Genomic DNA, 19,681 nt, shown 5'->3' with positions numbered 1-19,681 from the left:
GCAGCAGAATGCTGAATGCTAATGATATTGTGAGACAGTTCACCAACTTTCCCTGTTGGTTATTTTTGCTTATGTTACAAGTAGCATGTTGATTGGTTACTGTATGTCACATGATCACGCAGAGAGAGACAGAGCTGGTTGACTGACACGGTGGGTCAGTGTGTATTCGGGGTACCAGGTGTCCAGACTTCCAGGGCGCGCGGAAGGGCTCTTCCTCGTTAAGAGCCCAGAAAGGGGCTTGCACCGCGGGGAGGGCTTAAGTGTGGGACCCCAAGGAGAACCGGAGATCAGGTTATGCCAAAATTAATGGGAGTCTATGGGGAAGACACAAAGGGGGCGGGGCTTAAGTCCAGGGGCGGGGCTTAACCAAAAATCCACCTTTTCCCCACAAACCACCTATTTTTCAACATCTACTCTTCGAGGCGAGTCCAGCCGGGCCAATACCAGACCTGCTGACGTGTCTGTGTGTGTGTGACTGGATGTGTGTGTGTCTGTGTGACTGGATGTGTGTGTGTGTGACTGGATGTGTGTGTGTGTGTGTGTGTGTGACTGGATGTGTGTGTGTTGTGTGTGTACATTACCAGTTATTCAGCCATCTGCTGTCCTGTGAGCTACTGCATGCACTGAGTAAAGACTGCTGGTGTACAAGGCCTGCTGCTTCAGTGGGATGCTGCTTCTCTGTTACTGCCCAGCTCAGTGTGTGTCTACTGGCCCCTCTATGGGGAATGCATAGGAGTCTATGGGGAATGCATAGGAGTCTATGGGGAATGCATAGGAGTGTATGGGGAATGCATAGGAGTGTATGGGGACAGGAGTCACTGCGCAGCTCAGTGAGTGTCTCTCTGAACCAGGCCTGGTTCTCTGTTACAGTAGTGTGTATGTGTGTGTATGTGTGTGTGGGAGAGAGTGTGTGTGTGTGTCTGTGTGAGTGTGTGTGTGTGTGTGAGTGTGTGTGTGTATTCTTACTCTGCTCCTCTCCTCTGACTCTGAGTATGTGTGCGTGGGAGTGGCTTAGACGGTTAGGGGGAGTGGCTTACGTAAAGACAATCGGTGGGTGTGACCTGTATCAAAGTGGGTGTGGCTTAGACAGTTAGTGGGAGGAACTTAGATGGTTAGGGGGTGTGGCCTGTATCAAAGTGGGTGTGGCTGTGACAGTTAGGGGGAGTGGTCTGTATCAAAGTGGGTGTGGCCTGTATCAAAGTGGGTGTGGCTTAGATAGTTAGGGGGAGTGGCCTGTATCAAACTGGGTGTGGCTAAGACTGTTAGGGGGAGTGGTCTGTATCAAAGTGGGAGTGGATTAGACAATTAGTGGGAGGAACTTAGACGGTTAGGGGGTGTGGTCAGTCCTCCAACAACTTCATTGGCTCCCCATCAAATTCTGTATTCACTTTAAGACTCTCCTTCTCATCTTTAAGGCTCTCCATAACCTAGCAGCCTCATACCTCTCTGAACTCCTTCTGACTCACACTCCCTCCCGTAGTCTCAGATCTCCTCTGCCAACCAACTTGTCATCCCTTCTGCCCGCCTGACTACTATGGGATCTAGAGCCTTCAGCCGTTCTGCTCCCCGCCTCTGGAACTCTCTGCCACCTAACATTCTGGAACTCTCTGCCACCTAACACTCTGGAACTCTCTGCCACCTAACATTCTGGAACTCTCTGCCACCAAACACTCTGGAACTCTCTGCCACCTAACACTCTGGAACTCTCTGCTACCTAACAGTCTGGAACTCTCTGCTACCTAACATTTTGGAACTCTCTGCCACCTAACATTCTGGAACTCTCTGCTACCTAACACTCTGGAACTCTCTGTCTGTCTCCTAACACTCTGGAACACTCTGCCACCTAACATTCTGGAACTCTCTGCTACCTAACACTCTGGAACTCTCTGCCACCAAACACTCTGGAACTCTCTGCCACCTAACATTCTGGAACTCTCTGCTACCTAACACTCTGGAACTCTCTGCCACCAAACACTCTGGAACTCTCTGCCACCTAACATTCTGGAACTCTCTGCTACCTAACACTCTGGAACTCTCTGCCACCTAACATTCTGGAACTCTCTGCCACCTAACATTCTGGAACTCTCTGGGCCGGTTTCACAGACAAGGCTTAAGCCTAATCCTAGACTAAAAAACATCTTCAATGGAGATTTTACATTGAAAGTGTGATTTAGTCCAGGACTAGGCTTAAGCCTTGTCTCTGAAACCGGCCCTCTGTCTCCTAACATTCTGGAACTCTCTGCCACCTAACATTCTGGAACTCTCTGCCACCTAACACTCTGGAACTCTCTGCTACCTAACATTCTGGAACTCTCTGCTACCTAACACTCTGGAACTCTCTGTCTCCTAACATTCTGGAACTCTCTGCTACCTAACACTCTGGAACTCTCTGTCTCCTAACATTCTGGAACTCTCTGCCACCTAACACTCTGGAACTCTGCCACCTAACACTCTGGAACTCTCTGTCTCCTAACATTCTGGAACTCTCTGCCACCTAACACTCTGGAACTCTCTGCCTGCCACCTAACACTCTGGAACTCTCTGCCACCTAACACTCTGGAACTCTCTGTCTGTCTCCTAACACTCTGGAACTCTCTGTCTGTCTCCTAACACTCTGGAACTCTCTACCACCTAATACTCTGGAACTCTCTGCCACCTAACACTCTGGAACTCTCTGCCACCTAACACTCTGGAACTCTCTGCCACCTAACATTCTGGAACTCTCTGTCTGTCTCCTAACATTCTGGAACTCTCTGCCACCTAACATTCTGGAACTCTCTGTCTCCTAACACTCTGGAACTCTCTGCCACCTAACACTCTGGAACTCTCTGTCTGTCTCCTAACACTCTGGAACTCTCTGTCTGTCTCCTAACATTCTGGAACTCTCTGTCTGTCTCCTAACACTCTGGAACTCTCTGCCACCCAACTTACGCAATATTGATACTCTCACCACTTTCAAATCCAGTCTCAAAACACACCTTTTCACAATGGCTTACTTGGTTTGATCTGCTGTATTTTGTTTGTTATATCAGATTTTGCTGTTTTTTTTATCTCATTTTGCTTTGTTGATTTTAATGTTTTGATATGTGGTTTTAAACTGTCTTGTAAGGTGTCCCTGAGAGCCTTGAAAGGCGCCCATAAATAAAATGTATTATTATTATTATTACCTTTCATGAGGTAATAATGTTCATCTGTTCGTTGACAGAAACATTCTGAAGAAAAAGCAACACTATGGGGTTCCCTTTTATTCTTAAAATGTTATGTACAAGCGACTGATTTTTATTTTAATTTTAATGTACATTCAATATAGAAAGTTTATATACGTCATATTACATTGAACATTTCACAATTGCACTGTCTTTCACATATACTTATAATCAGTCAGTATCATTCCTCACGTCTTAGCAGAGCTAACTTCAGTTGGTAAAGTTACCTATAAATATTCTAGTGCTTTTTGCATTCTGGGGAAGGAAAATAACAACAAGATGTTTGTTTGTAGAGGCAGAAAGGAGGAGGACCTTAAAACAGAGAGACATAAGGACCATGGTAACCATGGTAACCCAGAGGTTAACACCAGGATCACCATGGTAACCCAGAGGTTAACACCAGGATCACCATGGTAACCCAGAGGTTAACACCATGATCACCAGGATCACCATGGTAACCCAGAGGTTAACACCATGATCACCATGGTAACCCAGAGGTTAACACAGAGACGAGAGAGGGTCTGTCATCTTCAGACTAGTCGTCAGCTGTGGTTCTGGGCAGAGCAATAATAATAATAACAGTTTTGACAGTTGCTTGTTTAACAGTTGTTTTACCTTTTCCATACAACCTCATTAAACAACGTTATGAAATGTTATGACTGATGTGACTGGGCAGGTACACAGGTGACATTGTCCTGTAATCATACAGCCAGGCCCGAGAGGTGTGTGTGTGTGTGTGTGTGTGTGTGTGTGTGTGTGTGTGAGAGGCAGGTCCAAATGTTCACAAATATCTTCGGTCTTCTGCTTGTTGTATTTTTTCCACACAAAAAAAATTACCAGTAAAAAATATATTCATACAAAAGTAAACTATTTTTGTCTCATTGGAAGAAACAAGAAAAAAAAATCTAAAATAAAATAAAACGACACCAAAGTATTGTCCTTTTCTTTCTAAAACAATCAAAATAAGGATTATGAAGACTGAGCGTGTTTGTGGGGGAAGAGAGTGAGGACATGTGAGGTTGTGGTGATGGTGGACATGTTGGGGACAGTCTGTGATAGTCAGTGATGGAGGCCCCCTCTCCTTCCTTCCTTCCTTCCTCCCTCTCCCACTCTCTCTCCCTCCCTCCCTCCCTCCCTCCCTCCCTCCCTCCCTCCCTCGGGGAGCTGAGTGAGTCTCTGAGCGGCAGGCCAGGCTGGTGTGCCTGAGCGCATTCGTCTGTGTGTCTCAGTCTGTCTGTCTGTCTGTCAGCCCAGGTCTCCGTTGTCGTTGTCCACAGGGGGAGGGACGCTGGGCAGCACTGTGGAGCTGCTTCCTGCTGTCAGGTAGCCCGCTACTCCTGGACCTGCGGAGGGGGAGGGGGAGAGGGGGAGAGGGAGAGGGGGAGGGGGAGACAGAGGGAGACAGACAGAGAGGGAGACAGAGGGGGAGACAGAGAGGGAGAGGCAGAGGGGGAGACAGAGGGGGAGACAGAGAGGGAGACAGAGGGAGACAGAGAGAGAGACAGAGACAGAGAGAGACAGAGAGGGAGACAGAGGGGGAGACAGAGAGACAGAGAGGGAGAGAGACAGAGAGGGAGACAGAGGGGGAGACAGAGAGAGAGACAGAGAGAGAGACAGAGAGAGAGACAGAGGGGGAGACAGAGGGGGAGACAGAGAGGGAGACAGAGAGAGAGACAGAGGGGGAGACAGAGAGGGACAGAGGGGGAGACAGAGAGGGAGACAGAGGGGGAGACAGAGAGGGAGACAGAGAGGGAGACAGAGGGGGAGACAGAGAGGGAGACAGGGGGAGACAGAGAGGGAGACAGAGAGGGAGACAGAGAGGGAGACAGAGGGGGAGACAGAGAGGGAGACAGGGGGGGAGACAGAGAGGGAGACAGAGGGGGAGACAGAGAGGGAGACAGAGAGGGAGACAGGGGGAGACAGAGAGGGAGACAGAGGGGGAGACAGAGAGGGAGATAGAGAGGGAGATAGAGAGGGAGACAGAGAGGGAGACAGAGAGAGAGAGAGGGAGACAGAGAGAGAGAGAGAGGGAGACAGAGAGGGAGACAGAGGGGTTGACAGAGAGGGAGATAGAGAGGGAGACAGAGGGGGAGACAGAGGGGGAGACAGAGAGGGAGACAGAGAGGGAGACAGAGGGGAGACAGAGGGGGAGACAGAGAGGGAGACAGAGAGGGAGACAGAGAGGGAGACAGAGAGAGACAGAGAGACAGACAGGGGGAGACAGAGAGGGAGACAGAGAGGGAGACAGAGAGGGAGACAGGGGGAGACAGAGAGGGAGACAGAGAGGGAGACAGAGAGGGAGACAGGGGGAGACAGAGAGGGAGACAGAGAGGGAGACAGAGAGGGAGACAGAGAGGGGGAGACAGAGAGGGAGACAGAGAGGGAGACAGAGAGGGAGACAGAGAGGGAGACAGGGGGAGACAAAGAGGGAGACAGAGGGGGAGACAGAGAGGGAGACAGGGGGAGACAGAGAGGGAGATGTATGAGTGACTGAGGAAGCTCCACACTAGAGACGTGATATGAGTATATGGATTGGTGCTACAGGAAAGTCTGTTGTCATGGTTGCCTTCAGCTTCTTCACTGGTTCAGAACATTCACTCTTTGCCTTTTAGCATCTAACCTTTATCCTGAAGTGAAGATGAGGAGTGAAGATGAAGGGAGAAAGTGGAAATGGGAAAAATGAAGCAGTTGAACTAGATGGAAAGATAAAAACCAGGACTATATAAAGACTCTAGGACTCTATAAAGACCAGGACTCTATAAAGACTCTAGGACTCTATAAAGACTCTAGGACTCTATAAAGACTCTAGGACTCTATAAAGACCAGGACTCTATAAAGACTAGGACTCTATAAAGACTCTAGGACTCTATAAAGACTAGGACTCTATAGAGACTCTAGGACTCTATAAAGACTCTAGGACTCTATAAAGACCAGGACTCTATAAAGACTCTAGGACTCTATAAAGACTAGGACTCTATAAAGACTCTAGGACTCTATAAAGACTCTAGGACTCTATAAAGACTCTAGGACTCTATAAAGACTCTAGGACTCTATAAAGACCAGGACTCTATAAAGACTCTAGGACTCTATAAAGACTCTAGGACTCTATAAAGACTATAGGACTCTATAAAGACTAGGACTCTATAAAGACTCTAGGACTCTATAAAGACTCTAGGACTCTATAAAGACTCTAGGACTCTATAAAGACTCTAGGACTCTATAAAGACTCTAGGACTCTATAAAGACCAGGACTCTATAAAGACTCTAGGACTCTATAAAGACTCTAGGACTCTATAAAGACTATAGGACTCTATAAAGACTAGGACTCTATAAAGACTCTAGGACTCTATAAAGACTCTAGGACTCTATAAAGACTATAGGACTCTATAAAGACTCTAGGACTCTATAAAGACTATAGGACTCTATAAAGACTAGGACTCTATAAAGACTCTAGGACTCTATAAAGACTCTAGGACTCTATAAAGACTCTAGGACTCTATAAAGACTCTATGACTCTATAAAGACCAGGACTCTATAAAGACTCTAGGACTCTATAAAGACTATAGGACTCTATAAAGACTAGGACTCTATAAAGACTCTAGGACTCTATAAAGACTCTAGGACTCTATAAAGATCAGGACTCTATAAAGACTCTAGGACTCTATAAAGACTAGGACTCTATAAAGACTCTAGGACTCTATAAAGACTCTAGGACTCTATAAAGACTAGGACTCTATAGAGACTCTAGGACTCTATAAAGACCAGGACTCTATAAAGACTCTAGGGCTCTATAAAGACCAGGACTCTATAAAGACTCTAGGACTCTATAAAGACTCTAGGACTCTATAAAGACTCTAGGACTCTATAGAGACTCTAGGACTCTATAAAGACTAGGACTCTATACAGACTAGGACTCTATAAAGACTAGGACTCTATAAAGACTCTAGGACTCTATAAAGACTCTATAAAGACTCTAGGACTCTATAAAGACTAGGACTCTATAAAGACTCTAGGACTCTATAAAGACTCTAGGACTCTATAAAGACTCTATAAAGACTCTAGGACTCTATAAAGACTAGGACTCTATAGAGACTCTAGGACTCTATAAAGACTAGGACTCTATAAAGACTCTAGGACTCTATAAAGACTCTAGGACTCTATAAAGACTCTAGGACTCTATAAAGACTCTAGGACTCTAGGGGCGGAAGCACGGAGCAGGTCTACCTGCGTCAGAGCAAGAGAGAGCAGGGCTGGAGCCCCTGAACAGGTTCTACAGGCCGCTACGCAGGGGGCTGCTGGAGGCCATGAGGGAGGGAGTAGACACACCTGAGGAGACGCGGAGGAGAAGAGAGGAGAGGAGAGGAGAGGAGAGGAGAGGAGAAGAGAAGAGAGGAGAGGAGAGGAGAAGAGAAGAGAGGAGAGGAGAGGAGAGGAGGAGCAGACAAGGAAAGGAGAGGAAGGAAGAAGGGAGGAAAGTGGAGAAGGAGAGGAAGGAAGGTATAAGATAGGCACTAAGCAAAGGGTCAGTTCAGCCACAAGGTGCTCAAGGACAGCATAGAGTAGAAAGGTAGGTTCAGATTCAGCTCAGAGAATACCCCTCTCTAGACTCTCTCTCTCTAGACTCTCTCTCTCTAGACTCTCTCTCTCTCTAGACTCTCTCTAGACTCTCTCTAGACTCTCTCTAGACTCTCTCTAGACTCTCTCTAGACTCTCTCTAGACTCTCTCTCTCTAGACTCTCTCTAGACTCTCTCTAGACTCTCTAGACCAGGGGTCCCCAAACTCCGGCCCGCGGGCCGGACACGGCCCACCCCCACACTTGGACCGGCCCTTTGAACAACGTCAATTTTCTACAGGCGTTGCACTCGGTGGATTTCTGTCATTTCTGACTGCAATAGCGGCACTGCGCCGACGTGGTGGCGGGGGCGCTGTTTCGCAAATAAGTTATCTTTAGTTTTTGCTAGTGAAATAGCTGATAGTTGATGTTGACTGCTCAAGGAGAATACATATTTGAAAGTACAGAATGCCTGAGAGCCTTATATTGCATTATATTACATTATATTTTGATCATCTGGTGCCTGAATATTGTGTTTTCCTTTGCATAAATAATGACATTTCCACCATAAATTGATGCAGAAAGGTCACAAATTGGTGCATATCAATTCACCAGAATGGTAGAAATTAAGTGTTTGATGCTCGTTTAAGGACCCCCAGACAGCCCTGCTTCATGGGTCCCCCCGTGTATGATGAGGGTCCTCCCTCATGTATCAGACTGTAAAACTGATTATATTTCATTGACATATCACTATAGGTATAAGTTCCATCCAAATTCAACTGTTTAGACTTTGTTTGCATCCACCAGTGCTCTCCTGCGCGCAATTGCTTTGCGCAACCGCCTCCATTTCACTCCGTTCCATATTATTTTATGTTAGAGACCGACCCAGGCCCCCCATCACAGAAAGGAAAAATGATGTGGCCCTCACAGAAAAAAGTTTGGGGACCCCTGCTCTAGACTCTCTCTAGACTCTCTCTCTAGACTCTCTCTAGACTCTCTCTCTAGACTCTCCTCTCTCTAGACTCTCTCTCTCTAGACTCTCTCTAGACTCTCTCTCTCTAGACTCTCTCTCTCTAGACTCTCTCTCTAGTCTCTCTCTAGACTCTCTCTAGTCTCTCTCTAGACTCTCTCTCTCTAGACTCTCTCTCTCTAGACTCTCTCTCTCTAGACTCTCTCTCTCTAGACTCTCTCTCTCTCTAGACTCTCTCTAGACTCTCTCTCTCTAGTCTCTCTCTAGACTCTCTCTCTCTAGTCTCTCTCTAGACTCTCTCTCTCTAGACTCTCTCTAGACTCTCTCTAGACTCTCTCTCTCTAGACTCTCTCTCTCTCTAGACTCTCTCTCTCTAGACTCTCTCTCTCTAGACTCTCTCTCTCTAGACTCTCTCTCTCTCTAGACTCTCTCTCTCTAGACTCTCTCTAGTCTCTCTCTAGACTCTCTCTCTCTAGACTCTCTCTCTCTCTCCTCTCTCTCTCTAGACTCTCTCTCTCTAGACTCTCTCTCTCTAGACTCTCTCTAGACTCTCTCTCTCTAGTCTCTCTCTAGACTCTCTCTCTCTAGACTCTCTCTAGACTCTCTCTCTCTAGTCTCTCTCTCTCTAGACTCTCTCTAGACTCTCTCTAGACTCTCTCTCTCTAGACTCTCTCTCTCTCTAGACTCTCTCTCTCTAGACTCTCTCTCTCTCTAGACTCTCTCTAGACTCTCTCTAGACTCTCTCTCTCTAGACTCTCTCTCTCTCTAGACTCTCTCTCTCTAGACTCTCTCTCTCTAGACTCTCTCTCTCTAGACTCTCTCTCTCTCTAGACTCTCTCTCTCTAGACTCTCTCTCTCTAGACTCTCTCTCTCTAGACTCTCTCTCTCTAGACTCTCTCTCTCTAGACTCTCTCTAGACTCTCTCTAGACTCTCTCTCTCTCTAGACTCTCTCTAGACTCTCTCTCTCTAGACTCTCTCTAGACTCTCTCTAGACTCTCTCTAGACTCTCTCTCTCTAGTCTCTCTCTAGTCTCTCTCTCTCTAGACTCTCTCTCTCTCTAGACTCTCTCTAGACTCTCTCTAGACTCTCTCTAGACTCTCCTCTCTCTAGACTCTCTCTCTCTAGACTCTCTCTAGACTCTCTCTCTCTAGACTCTCTCTAGACTCTCTCTCTCTAGACTCTCTCTAGACTCTCTCTCTCTAGACTCTCCTCTCTCTAGACTCTCTCTCTCTAGACTCTCTCTCTCTAGACTCTCTCTCTCTAGACTCTCTCTAGACTCTCCTCTCTCTAGACTCTCTCTCTCTAGACTCTCTCTCTCTAGACTCTCTCTCTCTAGACTCTCTCTCTCTAGACTCTCTCTCTCTAGACTCTCTCTAGACTCTCTCTAGACTCTCTCTAGACTCTCTCTCTCTAGTCTCTCTCTCTCTAGACTCTCTCTAGACTCTCTCTAGACTCTCTCTAGACTCTCTCTAGACTCTCTCTCTAGACTCTCTCTCTCTAGACTCTCCTCTCTCTAGACTCTCCTCTCTAGACTCTCCTCTCTAGACTCTCCTCTCTCTAGACTCTCTCTCTAGACTCTCTCTCTCTAGACTCTCCTCTCTCTAGACTCTCCTCTCTAGACTCTCCTCTCTAGACTCTCCTCTCTAGACTCTCTCTAGACTCTCTCTCTCTAGACTCTCTCTCTCTAGACTCTCCTCTCTAGACTCTCCTCTCTAGACTCTCTCTCTCTAGACTCTCTCTCTCTAGACTCTCTCTCTCTAGACTCTCCTCTCTAGACTCTCCTCTCTCTAGACTCTCCTCTCTAGACTCTCTCTCTCTAGACTCTCTCTCTCTAGACTCACCTTGTCCATGCAGTAATTAATCAACACCATAATAAAGAAAGGGTCATTTTGCTACGCTTGTCATGTAAGTCATAACTTGTCAAAATAAGTCCTTATATACTGTATGTGTGTTACTGTGTCAGCCTTCCTAGCTGTCAGGTAGCCTGCGTCAGGGTTAGGGTTAGTCTTACCTGTCAGGTAGCCTGCGTCAGGGTTAGTCTTACCTGTCAGGTAGCCTGCGTCAGGGTGAGGGTTAGTCTTACCTGTCAGGTAGCCTGCGTCAGGGTGAGGATTAGTCTTACCTGTCAGGTAGCCTGCGTCAGGGTTAGTCTTACCTGTCAGGTAGCCTGCGTCAGGGTTAGGGTTAGTCTTACCTGTCAGGTAGCCTGCGTCAGGGTTAGTCTTACCTGTCAGGTAGCCTGCGTCAGGGTTAGTCTTACCTGTCAGGTAGCCTGCGTCAGGGTGAGGGTTAGTCTTACCTGTCAGGTAGCCTGCGTCAGGGTTAGTCTTACCTGTCAGGTAGCCTGCGTCAGGGTTAGGGTTAGTCTTACCTGTCAGGTAGCCTGCGTCAGGGTTAGTCTTACCTGTCAGGTAGCCTGCGTCAGGGTTAGTCTTACCTGTCAGGTAGCCTGCGTCAGGGTTAGGGTTAGTCTTACCTGTCAGGTAGCCTGCGGTCTGGGATTCGGAGATGAAGAGGTCATGTTTCTGGTCTTTGAAGGCGCTCCACACCGAGGACCGAGACAGGATGTCATTCACCTGCAACACACGACCACATACCTCACATACCTGTAGACCTCACACACCACATACCTGTAGACCTCACACACCTGTAGGCCTCACATACCTCATACCTGTAGACCTCACACACCTGTAGACCTCACACACCACACACCTGTAGACCTCACACACCTGTAGACCTCACACACCTGTAGACCTCACACACCACACACCTGTAGACCTCACACACCTGTAGACCTCACACACCACATACCTGTAGACCTCACACACCACATACCTGTAGGCCTCACACACCTGTAGACCTCACACACCACATACCTGTAGACCTCACACACCACATACCTGTAGGCCTCACACACCTGTAGACCTCACACACCACATACCTGTAGACCTCACACACCTGTAGACCTCACACACCTGTAGGCCTCACACACCTGTAGACCTCACACACCTGTAGGCCTCACATACCTCATACCTGTAGACCTCACATACCTGTAGTATAATATATATATATATATATATAACGCTTCATCTATATACAGTATAATATATACAGTATATCTCGAAAGTGAGTACACCCTTTCGATTTTTGCAAATATTCTGTCATATCCTTTCAGGGGATAACATTATCCTACTGAAACTTTGATATAACTTAAAGTAGTCAGTGTGCTGCTTGAATAACAGTATAGATTTATTGTCCTTTGAAAATTACTCAGTACACAGCTGTTAATCTCTAAACAGCTGGCAACAAAAGTGAGTACACCCCATAGTGAACATGTCCTAATTGCGCCCAATGATGTTGTTTTCCCGCCCTGGTGTCATGTGACTCGTTAGTGTTACAAGGATTCAGGTGTAAATGATAAGCAGGGCTGTTAAATTTGGTGTTTTGGGCACAATTCTCTCTGAATGCTGGACAACATGGCACCTCATGGCAAGGAACTCTCTGAGCGGCTGAAAAAAATGATTATTGCGCTTCACAAAGATGGCCTTGGCTATAAGAAGATTGCCAACACCCTGAAAATGAGTTGCAGCACAGTGGCTAAGATCATACAGCGGTTTTCCAGGACAGGTTCCACTCGGAACAGGCCTCGCCAGGGTCGACCAAAGAAGTTTAGTCCACGTGCTCAGCGTCATATCCAGAGGTTGGTTTCCAAAAATAGACGTGCGAGTGCTTCCAGCATTGCTGCAGAGGTTGCAGAAGTGGGATGTCAGCCTGTCAGTGCCCAGACCATACGCCGCACACTGCATCAAATCGGCCGTCGCCCCAGACAGAAGCCTCTTCTGAAACCGATGCATAAGAAAGCCCGCAAACAGTTTGCAATGAATCCAAGAGCATGAGTTACTGGAACCCTGTCCTGTGGTCTGATGAGACCAAAATAAACCTGTTTGGGTCAGATGGTGTCCGGCGTGTGTGGCGGCACCCTGGTGAGGAGTACCAAGACAAATGTGTTTTGCCTACAGTCAAGCATGGTGGTGGCAGCATCATGGTCTGGGGCTGCATGAGTGCTGCCGGCACTCTGGGGAGCTGCATTTCATTGAGGGACACATGAATTCCAATACATACTGTGACATCCTGCAGCAGAGCATGATCCCCTCTCTTTGGAAACTGGGCCGTAGGGCAGTTTTCCAACATGATAATGACCCTAAACACACCTCCAAGATGACAACGGCCTTGCTGAAGAAGCTGAAGGTTAAGGTGATGGACTGGCCAAGTATGTCTCCAGACCTAAACCCAATTGAGCACATGTGGGGCATCCTCAAGAGGAAGGTGGAGGAGTGCAAGGTGTCCAACATCCGTGGGCTCCGTGATGTCGTCATGGAGGAGTGGAAGAAGATTCCAGAAGCAACCTGTGCAGCTCTGGTGAATTCCATGCCCAGGAGGGTTAAAGCAGTGCTAGATAACAATGGTGGTCACACAAAATATTGACACTTTGGGCACAATTTAGACATGTTCACTATGGGGTGTACTCACTTTTGTTGCCAGCTGTTTAGACATTAACAAAGTTTAAAAAGTTTGGAAACGTTATTTCAGTCGATTATTCCTCCCCTTTAATAATACCAATTGGTATTGTATTTTATATCGTTGGAAAGCCTGATTAGTCACCTTTACAACGAGGTACAACTTGTAAGGATCATGTATTGGTGGAATGAGTAACACATCTAAACGTGTGGGTAGCGGCCCAAAATGTTTTGCCAAAATCCCCTGCAATATTTTTGTGTTAAACCTGCGGGCCTCACCTGCTCTCCGTACAGCAAGCTGCGGGTCATGGACTTCAGAGCCTTGACGATCTGAGCCTTGGTGGCTGAGGGGTTGTCTAACGTCTCCAGACCCACGCCTTCCAGCAGCCGCAGGAGGTACGGAACCAGCTCCACTCTGAGGGCCTTCAGTACACCAACACACGTAAACACACACGAACACACACAAACACACATGCCCAAGTCAAGGATGGGAAATAAAACAATTGTGTGAGAAATGCCAGAACACCAGAGAGGTGATAGAACACCAGAGGGGTGATAGAACACCAGAGGGGTGATAGAACAGAGGTGATGGGGTGATAGAACAGAGGTGATGGGGTGATAGAACAGAGGCAGGGTTCGACAGTAACGCTGTTTTACTTGTCCGGAGCAAGTAAAACATTCGCGGGGGCGCCTGCACCGTCTGTTGTCCTTCCTGCACACAGGTAAACAGATCCAGGATCTAGCAGCGTCGTCGTGCTCACGCAAACAAACCCGGCGAATGTTTTACTTGCTCCGGACAAGTTAAACAGCGTTACTGTCGAACCCTGAGAGGTGATGGGGTGGTAGAACACCAGAGGGGGGGTGGGGTGGTAGAACACCAGAGGGGGGGGTGGGGTGGTAGAACACCAGAGGGGGGGGTGGGGTGGTAGAACACCAGAGGGGGGGTGGGGTGGTTACCTGAGCCACCAGGTCGGTCTGCTCCCTCTGGAACATGCGGTTCAGCGCCTCGCAGGCCAGGCCCGCCATGTCCGGCCGCACCCGCATACCGCTCATCAGAGGCCCGATGGTCTCCAGAGATGCCATGGAGCGCACACACAGCTACACACACACACACGGAGACACGGACACGGACACACACACACACACACACACAGACACAGACACAGACACACACACACACACACACAGTTTAGTTACAATAACTGAAATTCCACCAGCGAACGGTAGTCCATTCATCTCTGTGTTGGGCTGGACTGGACTGGGACCACCTAACCCTGGGCTGGGCTGGTCTAACCCTGGTCTAACCCTGGTCTAACCCTGGTCTAACCCTGGTCTAACCCTGGTCTAACCCTGGTCCAGGTCTAACCCTGGTCTAACCCTGGTCTAACCCTGGTCTAACCCTGGTCTAACCCTGGGCTGGTCTGGTCTAACCCTGGTCTAACCCTGGTCTAACCCTGGTCTAACCCTGGGCTGGTCTGGTCTAACCCTGGTCTAACCCTGGTCTAACCCTGGTCTAACCCTGGGCTGGTCTGGTCTAACCCTGGTCTAACCCTGGTCTAACCCTGGACTGGGCTGGTCTAACCCAGGTCTAACCCTGGTCTAACCCTGGTCTAACCCTGGTCTAACCCTGGTCTAACCCTGGTCTAACCCTGGTCTAACCCAGGTCTAACTCACCTCGTTGTCAGACAGCACGTGCAGCAGGCGGATGGAGGCCTTGGGCACGGCGTTGTTGCTGTGTGTCAGGGCGGCCAGGACGCGGGGCAGGTGGCCCAGGGGAGGGACCTGGTCAGCCAGCTGGCTCTGGGTGCTGAAGAGACACACTGCTGCCGTGGTAACCGTCTCCAGGGCCTCACCCTGACGACAGCAAGTAGCCGTTGGCAACAGTACAGTTTACATTTGCTTGCAAGTGAATGTGACAGCAAACAGTTACCATGGTTACAGTTACGCTAGTAAAAGATCCTTTTTATGCTCAGTTAGTGTGTGTGTGTGTGTGTGTGTAGGTGTGTGTAGGTGTGTGTGTGTGTGTGTGTGTAGGTGTGTGTGTGTGTGTAGGTGTGTGTAGGTGTGTGTGTGTGTGTGTAGGTGTGTGTGTGTGTGTGTAGGTGTGTGTGTGTGTAGGTGTGTGTGTGTGTGTGTGTGTAGGTGTGTGTGTGCGTGTAGGTGTGTGTGTGTGTGTGTAGGTGTGTGTGTGTAGGTGTGTGTGTGTGTGTGTGTAGGTGTGTGTGTGTGTAGGTGTGTGTGTGTGTGTGTAGGTGTGTGTGTGTGTGTGTGTGTGTGTAGGTGTGTGTGTGTGTGTGTGTGTGTGTGTGTGTGTAGGTGTGTGTGTAGGTGTGTGTGTGTGTGTGTGTTCGTTGTGTCCTCACGTGGGGGTTGTTCTTCTCCAGCAGCTCAGTCAGGGTCTCCAGCAGTGACACCAGGAACTCCCGGGGTTTCCGCAGCACCCAGCCAGGCTGGGCGATGAAGATCCGCAGGAAGACTCCGCCCACCGCCATCTCCCCAAGCCCCGCCCCCCCGTACGCCACCGTGAACTCCTCTGGCAGCTGCACACACACACAGAACAGTAACCATGACAACCACCGCCATCTCCCCCCCTGCCCCGCCCCCCCGTACACCTCACACAAATCTATAATCCACAGCAACTTCATGGAAGTGAATATGGATAAACTTATAAACTTACTCTCCAGTTCACGTCAGGATTATCCTTCTGCAGCTTGAAGTGTCTGCAGGGAGAGAAGCAGAGACACAATGAGACACAACAGGAGAAGCAGAGAGACAATGAGACACAACAGGAGAAGCAGAGACACAATGAGACACAACAGGAGAAGCAGAGAGACAATGAGACACAACAGGAGAAGCAGAGAGACAATGAGACACAACAGGAGAAGCAGAGAGACAATGAGACACGACAGCAGGAACAAGAAAACATCAGTTTAGTAGAACACAATTCCAGACAGACAGAAAGAGAGAGACAGAAAGAGAGAGAGAGACAGAGAGAGAGAGAGAGAGAGAGAGAGAGAGAGACAGAGAGAGAGAGAGAGACAGAAAGAGAGAGAGAGAGACAGAGAGAGAGAGAGACAGAGAGAGAAAAAGAGAGACAGAAAGAGAGAGACAGAAAGAGAGAGAGAGACAGAGAGAGAGAGAGACAGAGAGAGAGAGAGACAGAGAGAGAGAAAGAGAGACAGAAAGAGAGAGAGAGAGACAGAGAGAGAGACAGAGAGAGAAAGAGAGACAGAAAGAGAGAGACAGAGCGAGAGAGAGAGAGAGAGAGAGATAGAGAGATAGAGAGACAGAGATAGAGAGAGAGAGAGACAAAGAGAGAGAGACAGAGAGACAGAAAGAGAGAGCGAGAGAGAGAGACAGAGAGAGAGAGAGACAGAGATAGAGAGAGAGAGAGACAGAGATAGAGAGAGAGAGAGACAAAGAGAGAGAGACAGAGAGACAGAAAGAGAGAGCGAGAGAGAGAGACAGAGAGAGAGAGAGACAGAGAGAGAGAGATAGAGAGAGAGAGAGACAGATAGAGAGAGAGAGAGGTCGTACTCCAGCATCATCTCTCTGACGGAGGTGGAGACGGTCTCTCTGGACCCGTCGTTCCAGATGAGTTCGGGGTTCTCGTGCGTGCCCTCGAAGATGTGCACCGCCGCCTCGGCGTTGTCCCGCATGGCGTCCATGAACACGCTGGGCAGGAAACGGATCAGCGTCAGACGCACCTGACAGGAAGTGGCCGGGCGAGAGAGACAAGAGGAGAAAGCGCAGGGAGCTCAAATTGTTGCTAGTTGTTGTTTTTGTAAAATTCTATTAATTCAAGGAGATGTTGAGGTTTGGGTGATGGTTATGGCAAGCCTTCTGTTCGTATCGGTCCTATTTTTCAGGTTTTCTGCTCGAAATGACATGCCCACAGTGAATATAGAATATCTACACAATCACAAGGGCCTTCATAATGATCTTGGTATCAAATGAAAGCTAACACCTGTGGGGGTGACTGTAGAAGTGTCAGAATCAAAATATATGTTACTGTGTCAGAGTAAATAGAGCTAGAACATTGTGAAAAATCTCAAATTCACTCTCCGCCTAAAAAAACAACAGCTTTTAGAGTGAATATCAGCTTGGAAACATGACTGAATAAGCCCAAATCATCTAGGAAGAAAAAAAACTATTGGGTGAGGGTGGTTCTGGTGTCAACTGTTACCCAGGGGGACATGTCATTACTGTTACCCAGGAGGACATGTCATTACTGTTACCCAGGAGGACAGACATGTCATTAGATACTGTTACCCAGGGGACAGACATGTCATTACTGTTACCCAGGACGACAGACATGTCATTACTGTTACCCAGGAGGACAGACAGGTCATTACTGTTACCCAGGAGGACAGACAGGTCATTACTGTTACCCAGGGGACAGACATGTCATTACTGTTACCCAGGAGGACAGACAGGTCATTACTGTTACCCAGGGGACAGACATGTCATTACTGTTACCCAGGAGGACATGTCATTACTGTTACCCAGGAGGACAGACAGGTCATTACTGTTACCCAGGAGGACATGTCATTACTGTTACCCAGGAGGACAGACATGTCATTACTGTTACCCAGGAGGACAGACATGTCATTACTGTTACCCAGGAGGACATGACATTACTGTCACCACGATGGTCTGGGCGGTTCTGTCCTGACTCACCTTTGGCCCGACCAGCTTGTCCGAGGTCATCTTGGAGAAGAGCTCGGCGGTCTGCGAGCGCACCTGGGGGTGGGTGGAGTTACAGAACAGGTCCAGCAGGTAGATCAGAGCACCTGGATGGAGGGGCGGGGTGAGGGAGTAAGGTTACCCACGGCAACAGCCTCAAATATGATCGTAAAACATTTAATGTATCGCTCTAAATCCAGACCAATCGTACACTACACACACAAAGAATTACACTGACCCTTAGTCATGGCTTCTTTCACTATCTTGGTGTTGGAGGTCAGGGCGTACAGGGTTTCCAGAACCAGCTGTCTGCCTGCAGGGGCAGAAAACCAGACATGAGAACTCTCATCACCCACGACAAGGACATAGAAGAGCTGACTGTAACTCTCACCCACGACAAGGACATAGAAGAGCTGACTGTCCACAGTTAACAACTAGAAACTAATGATTCGCCATCATATGGTGTGAAACCATCTGGTATGGTGTGGTGGTGTTGTGTTTCTTCTCAGAGTGGGTGTGTGGTGTTGTTGTGGTAAACCCTAGGGTGTGGTGTGGTGTGGTGTGGTGTGGTGTGGTGTGGTGTGGTGTGGTGTGGTGTGGTGTGGTGTGGTGTGGTGTGGTGTGGTGTGGTGTGGTGTGGTGTGGTGTGGTGTGGTGTGGTGTGGTGTGGTGTGGTGTGGTGTGGTGTGGTGTGGTGTGGTGTGGTGTGGTGTGGTGTGGTGTGGTGTGGTGTGGTGTGGTGTGGTGTGGTGTGGTGTGGTGTGGTGTGGTGTGGTGTGGTGTGGTGTGGTGTGGTGTGGTGTGGTGTGGTGTGGTGTGGTGTGGTGTGGTGTGGTGTGGTGTGGTGTGGTGTGGTGTGGTGTGGTGTGGTGTGGTGTGGTGTGGTGTGGTGTGGTGTGGTGTGGTGTGGTGTGGTGTGGTGTGGTGTGGTGTGGTGTGGTGTGGTGTGGTGTGGTGTGGTGTGGTGTGGTGTGGTGTGGTGTGGTGTGGTGTGGTGTGGTGTGGTGTGGTGTGGTGTGGTGTGGTGTGGTGTGGTGTGGTGTGGTGTGGTGTGGTGTGGTGTGGTGTGGTGTGGTGTGGTGTGGTGTGGTGTGGTGTGGTGTGGTGTGGTGTGGTGTGGTGTGGTGTGGTGTGGTGTGGTGTGGTGTGGTGTGGTGTGGTGTGGTGTGGTGTGGTGTGGTGTGGTGTGGTGTGGTGTGGTGTGGTGTGGTGTGGTGTGGTGTGGTGTGGTGTGGTGTGGTGTGGTGTGGTGTGGTGTGGTGTGGTGTGGTGTGGTGTGGTGTGGTGTGGTGTGGTGTGGTGTGGTGTGGTGTGGTGTGGTGTGGTGTGGTGTGGTGTGGTGTGGTGTGGTGTGGTGTGGTGTGGTGTGGTGTGGTGTGGTGTGGTGTGGTGTGGTGTGGTGTGGTGTGGTGTGGTGTGGTGTGGTGTGGTGTGGTGTGGTGTGGTGTGGTGTGGTGTGGTGTGGTGTGGTGTGGTGTGGTGTGGTGTGGTGTGGTGTGGTGTGGTGTGGTGTGGTGTGGTGTGGTGTGGTGTGGTGTGGTGTGGTGTGGTGTGGTGTGGTGTGGTGTGGTGTGGTGTGGTGTGGTGTGGTGTGGTGTGGTGTGGTGTGGTGTGGTGTGGTGTGGTGTGGTGTGGTGTGGTGTGGTGTGGTGTGGTGTGGTGTGGTGTGGTGTGGTGTGGTGTGGTGTGGTGTGGTGTGGTGTGGTGTGGTGTGGTGTGGTGTGGTGTGGTGTGGTGTGGTGTGGTGT

At 49.0% G+C, this 19,681-nt stretch overlaps 1 protein-coding gene across 1 annotated transcript in view; it reads right to left on the bottom strand.

The window, feature by feature from the left end:
• Positions 1-4,371: 4,371 nt before the first annotated feature.
• dnajc13 (DnaJ heat shock protein family (Hsp40) member C13) overlaps positions 4,372-19,681 on the bottom strand; it is a gene marked incomplete at its 5' end in the record, with an annotated part of 103,643 nt that continues 88,333 nt past the window's right edge. The window contains 10 exon segments of the mRNA XM_080547697.1: positions 4,372-4,549; positions 11,207-11,306; positions 13,527-13,670; positions 14,205-14,345; positions 14,922-15,101; positions 15,611-15,787; positions 15,925-15,967; positions 16,785-16,954; positions 17,928-18,040; positions 18,172-18,246. Coding sequence (XP_080403823.1) covers positions 4,452-4,549; positions 11,207-11,306; positions 13,527-13,670; positions 14,205-14,345; positions 14,922-15,101; positions 15,611-15,787; positions 15,925-15,967; positions 16,785-16,954; positions 17,928-18,040; positions 18,172-18,246 — 1,241 coding nt within the window. The 3' untranslated portion in view covers positions 4,372-4,451.

The sequence above is a fragment of the Nansenia antarctica genome (genome assembly GCF_963989245.1).
Source record: "Nansenia antarctica genome assembly, chromosome: 17".
NCBI classification, from domain to species: Eukaryota; Metazoa; Chordata; class Actinopteri; order Argentiniformes; family Microstomatidae; genus Nansenia; species Nansenia antarctica.
This window is presented reverse-complemented; position numbering and strand designations above follow the sequence as displayed.